Raw genomic sequence first — 6,000 nt, 5'->3', positions numbered from 1 at the left:
TGACCTTTGAAGATAATTGTGATAAGAACTCCGTGATCAAAAATGAGTAGAATGGTGATTTAGGAAGCGATGAGACTAACATCGTGGGCATTGAAATTACATACACCAAGTACCTAATCTGCATTAAGCAAGGTGCAGCTTTGCAGAGGCAGCCTCCAGGATCTCAAAAACATGATTTTCTGTTCGAAACAAGCAAGAAGATTTTTATTTTTTTTTGCTATCTATGAGCTTTTTGATGTATGCTGCAATTCTGATAGGTAGTAGTGCAGAGAAGAGAAACCCCATTGTCTTGTCCTGGTGCACACTTGGAATAACACTACTTCCCGTTATAGTAACTTTATTTTGGCTTCAGTAGAAAGCAGAATCTAGAAGAATGAATAATAATGGAATAACGTTGGAGCAGTAGTATTTTTAGCAACTTTCGGTTCATCTCACTACATTTCTGGCAACTGTTTACAAAGCCAATTGTAATGTGGAGATTCAAGATTTGGCATTAGCAAACAGGTTCTATGCAAGTTCCTACCTACCTGGCAGAAAGCCCTGTCCAAGTAACAGTACATAAAAGGCTTTCTCCTTTCCCCTTTTTCCCTTCCTTCCCTTTTTCAAGAGCTCATCTCATGCAAGTTATCTGCTAACTGTGAAGCACTTAACTTGAAACAGCTTTGTGGGAAATCTCCATTTGATCCTGTGCAGGAGTCTCTCACTGACCAAAGCAGAGAGCAGTCACCTCAGTGTAGAATCTCTTCCACACACCACACCTACATTGACTTTCCATCCCCCCCCAGATACTGTCATGCATCCAGAGCAGCACACTGCTGGGAGCTAGGAGAACTTCCTGGGAAATGGCTGCTATGCACTTGCCCTTTCCTTACACAATTATCACATATTGCTCCTGGCCATTGCCAGAGACAAAACACTGGGCTAGACAAATATTCAATGCAATCCAGAACTGCTGGTCTTATGCAACTCCTCTGACATAAGCACACAGATAGGGAGGTTTTGCAGTGCTGACATTAAAGCTGCAAACCGCCCCAGCCTCCAGAGTTACCTACTTAGAAAATAACTTGTTTCAACCTCCAGCAAGTCTTCAGCACCCACACAAGGTGCCACTGGTGAACCTAGGGAAGAGAACATGTTCATTAAGGGACAGCATGGCTGTCACTCAGCTCCAAAATCGAAACTCAAGTGGGTTCTTCCATTTTCTTTCCTCCAACACAATGAATATCCTGCCAGTTCTTTCCCTTAAAATAACAATAAAACAAGTTTATATTTAATGACTGACAGACAAAGAGAAGATGGCAAATGTCAGCTGCAGCACAAGAATAAAGCTATTAATGGGATATATGCCTGGAATAACTGAAGACAGGAGAATGAGGACAGAACCCAGGCAATTATTTTATGTGTACAAGTAATTTGCTTGCATTTCTAACTCTTGCAACTTTTTTTCAGCACTGTTGCTTTATGAGCCATGCTCTCCATCTGGGTTTACATGCACCTGCTTCACAGTTTGCCTCTAGGTAAGGCACTTTATACTGAGGTTCTTGCATGATAATCTTTCTCCTTCTGATCTGGATTCCTGTTTTAACTCATCTTATATGTTGGCTTCATGTGATGATGTAAAAGCTGTACGAAATGAGGGCCATTACTTTCGTCAGTTTTTCAGATTTCTCAAATATTGGAGCAGTTGGTTCATGAGGGCACGATAAAGGCTATGTCACTTTTTTATTTGTCATAATCAGTCATCATCTGAAACAAAATTTGGATTGCTTTTCTTCTTTTTTTGTTTTTTAAGGAATAACCACACAATACTAAACCACAATTAATACCAAGGTTAGGTACAACACTGACATTAATAGAACCTCTTTGAGCTGAGGAAGGCTAACTAAAGGATGCACAAACACAGACAGGATTTCTTCAAGCCACACACACCACTAAAGAAAATACTCCCACTTCATAGTGCAGGCAGGCAAAAGCCAGACTTTTTATTTAAGTTTAAAGTAACAAATATTCACCTACAATCACAGTATACTGCTTAGTTTATCGCTTCTGCTTTGAATTCTGTGCTTTCATTTCACGTGTCTACATTTTGCATTTGTGTACACGCTGCAAAAGTAACTTTGTATATCATTTAACATCTGTGCATATCCTTTAGAGCTTAACACTACACAGAAATTAAAAGAAATTTTGAATTTTAAGGTACTGAAAACAATCAATAAAGTTCCAATGAAAAAAATAGTATAAATGTTTCTTACAGTACAGTACTCTTAATTTTATGTCAGTGTCATTTTAATGCCATAGTTTTCAAATATTGACTGTATAAAGAGGAGACTAGGGGAAAAGTTATCTAAAATGCCATTCCTAAGTCTGTTAGACTCTGGTGATTTATGATATATGTACAGTATATAAATATATTTATGTATATATGTACATATATATTGGTTAACATTCATTATAAATAGAACTGTGTTAACCTAAGCAGTATAAAAATAGCCACTTTCCTGGGAACATGCAAACACAATATGCTCTCACCTAATCTATAAAACTCAAAACAACCAAAACCTTTAGCTCTGATTTTCTATAAATATAAATTTCAATTGAAGACTTTCAGCTGATTTAACCATAAAGTAAGTTTTTCCAGTAAAGATATAAAAATTTGTTTGATGCTAGCTATAATCAAGCTCAAACACAGTATATTTTGGGTTATTTACTTTCAAGTATTTTTCCCACGTGCGCTAAATCTAGACACACTGCATTTTTTTTTTTCTTTTACAGTAAACTATTATTCAGCTCTAAACACTAAAAGCCAAATTACAGGCAATCTGGCATGCTTGCACTGCAGGTAAAAGACTCTCCTCTACACTGATCCTATGTGGGAGGCTGTCCTAATATGGCTATTTGTGCTCCAGATCTTTTGTTCATTGCAAAGCATTATCAAGATTCCCCTATCATAATATTCTTAAGGCCAGAAGAGAAAGTACTACAACCATATAAATCTTGTGTTATGCTCACTGAAGTTCACTCTGAGGTCCCTGCATTCAGCACAGTGACTGGTAGCTGGACTAAAACACCTCTCCTGTTACAGCCAAAGAGGTTCCAGCTTCAGAAGAAGAGCAAGATCTTGACTTTTTAGTGACTTTTCCCAAGGGGAAAAAAATTCGGTTCCATCTGAACCAAATGTGACATTTTTCCTTTTTTCTTGCCATATGAAAAACTGAAAAATTGTTTTGACCTGAAACATTCCATTCTCCTCCAAAGCACTCCAAGTACCAGTTAGTAAAGCAAAAGAAGAAATAGGAGCCGTGTTCAAAGGCGATGCTGTTCCTCTGTGTACCCAACAGCTCAACAGAGGACACGCTGGGCTGGACCGTGGGAGGAACAGCACTGAGTCCTTCTGCTGAACACATTTCAACCGCCTATTAAGAGAATGCCATAAGCACATGACTCTGCCAGTCATGTGTGGCATATGCTAACTTGTTTTCATTCCATTCCACGCAGCTAAATACCCACCCCTGCTCATTTCAGAAGACTGAAATGCATCTGTCTTCCTTCCCTACCATCTCACCTCATCCAGAGTTTTGAATTGCTTTTGCTATCTCTCAGAAAAGTACTTCATACAAAAAACCAAACAGTATGGAAGACTCAAGGCACACTCTCTTCAGGACAACATTTTTCTGGTGATTAGAGGACATTTTAAGGAAGTAGAAAATTTAGACATAAATGGCATGGGCAAAGGAGGGACTGCAGTCTTGTTCTTTCCTTCCTAGGAATATTGTTTGCACCTGCAAGTTACTGGGTAATAGAGGAATGACCTAGATATTCCCCCCTCCACCAGATCTAGAGATATTGCTCTGAAAATGTTTTCCAGATTAAGACGCTAGCTACTGGATTAAAACTGTGACTTATCAAAAGTACACATCCCAAAATCTTCTGTCAACCAGTTGTGAGATGGGGTGTGCAACTCAATGAGCTGGGTGTCAGTGAAGGCCTAGTCTCCTAAAGATGTTCAATGAAGCTGTTTGTGCAAGACTTTCTCTCTGGCATCTCAGTGTGGTACACCTAAATCCTTATCCCTCAACCAAAATGGCCTTATGTTCCCAGCCACATCTTACATTTATTCCCTTTTCCCAGGGTGGCTCCCACATTTTTCACAAAAGTCTTTTCTATGTCAGAAGTGATGAATCCTTGTTAAAGTAGCACAGTCTTCCAGCTTTTATATTTTGAGAAAAAAAATATGAGGCTTTCTATTTCTTATGGTAATAGCATAAATGCACCAAAACACCGGTATTGATACCTGTGTATTAATTGTTTAGAGAGCTGTCATTGGAAGTTGGGGACTGGGAATTCACAAAAGGCTCATTTGCCTTCTGATCGTCCTTCATGGAGGCTGCTTGGTCTGAGATGGAAGAGAAGGAGAGCTGGTCATGTTCCATTATATGCACTTGGTCCTCTTCCTTGTCCTTCTTCACATAAAACAATTTTCTAAACTTTTTGAGCTCATGGAGTTCACAGAAAGTCTCAAGAACCACCAACATTGCGATAAGGCCCATCAACAGATAACCTGAGTGAAAAAAATATAAAAAATTTAGTTACTAGCAAACTAGGACTGGACCAGTTTTGAGCCTGTGACTTTTCTCACCCCTGTCACCTCTGATATCTGTGATATCTTTGTTATTTTTCTTTTTAATTCTACAACCAGCAAGACCCCACATAAACAGAAAAAACAATACTAGTGGCTTCAATTCTGTTACAACTGTGCAAGAAAAAAATAATGTGTAAAAGTATTAAAAAATCAGAATACTAAAATTTACCACATACATGCTCCCCTACTTACTTCTGACTTTCATGATTTAGTGCCCTTCAAAAGATTTTGATCAAAAGATGGAAAACAAAATTTTACCACAATATTCCTATATATTACCAGAAGAAGTAAAAATATGGGAGCTAATTATGGCCACTGGTTATTTGTATCAGTTAAGCAGGACAAATCATTTACTATTTCATTTGAATTATTTTCCTCTAAAATTATTAGACATACAACACCCCGAAATACCTGGAAAAACAAAGCAGCTAGAAAAGCGCACAAATCTAATAAAACCAAAATGAAAAATTACTGTAAAATTACTCCTGGAAACTGAAAAACCTGACACAGTTTTTTTGGGGGATATTTGCACTGTTTTACTAAGGTACACAGATTACCCAAAACCTGGAAGTGTTATCTAAAATGTATTACAAATTACTTTAGCCACATACTGACTGATTTTTAGAGGTAATAGTCAGCTCTCATAGACTGAAACTTTTGGAAATGGAAATCTCTATGACCAGCAGCACACTGTGCTCTTTTTCTTTATCCTCTCTAAACATAGACATGTATAATTTAAGGGAAGATGTTTCAGTGTTTCATTAAATCCCTGCTTCTGATCATTACAATTCAACGAGGAGTGTGACTACTTAGTTATTTTATCATTTCAGTGAAGTAAATCAAGCAGAAGCTAAGTGTGTAACTATTAGCAGAATGCGCCTGTCCAAGGGCGGAACATTAAATGGGCTGAAAAATCAACACAGATTAATGGTTATCATTTCCATATGGTCACTGTTCTGTTACCTAAAGGCATAAATATTTCACCTGTAGTTACAGATTATTCACTGGCAGGAACACTCTCCTTTTCCTTCCAGGAGTACCATTAATCAACTTCTTAATACTGAATACTCATCTAAATCAGCCCTACAGCTAAAATTTATCAATTTTTAAAAACTTTATATCATAACATCACATGGAAGCTATGCATTAGCACAAGGAAGAACTGACAAAGTTATATCAATTGAAAAGCATCTATAAATCTGCACTGAGAATTTGTAATTATCTCTGAAACTCGGTCCAGTTGATTGCCACTTAATTTAAAACGGGACTTGTGTTCTCCTAGAAATTCCTGAAAAGTCTGTAGTACTCATTAAGCATTTTCTGATGTAGAAGTCCAGAATATCTTACAGAAAATTCAGGTT

At 37.6% G+C, this 6,000-nt stretch overlaps 1 protein-coding gene across 1 annotated transcript in view; it reads right to left on the bottom strand.

Annotated features, from left to right (window-relative positions):
* Window positions 1-1,950: 1,950 nt before the first annotated feature.
* Window positions 1,951-6,000, bottom strand: part of KCNK1 (potassium two pore domain channel subfamily K member 1) — a 32,625-nt gene continuing 28,575 nt past the window's right edge. Inside the window, exon 3 of the mRNA XM_015621576.3 lies at window positions 1,951-4,558. Coding sequence (XP_015477062.1) covers window positions 4,299-4,558 — 260 coding nt within the window. The 3' untranslated portion in view covers window positions 1,951-4,298. The remainder of the gene's footprint in view (window positions 4,559-6,000) is intronic.

Source organism: Parus major, chromosome 3, assembly GCF_001522545.3.
Source record: "Parus major isolate Abel chromosome 3, Parus_major1.1, whole genome shotgun sequence".
NCBI lineage: Eukaryota > Metazoa > Chordata > Aves > Passeriformes > Paridae > Parus > Parus major.
Note: the sequence above shows the minus strand (reverse complement) of the source record. Positions and strands in the feature narration are given on the sequence as shown.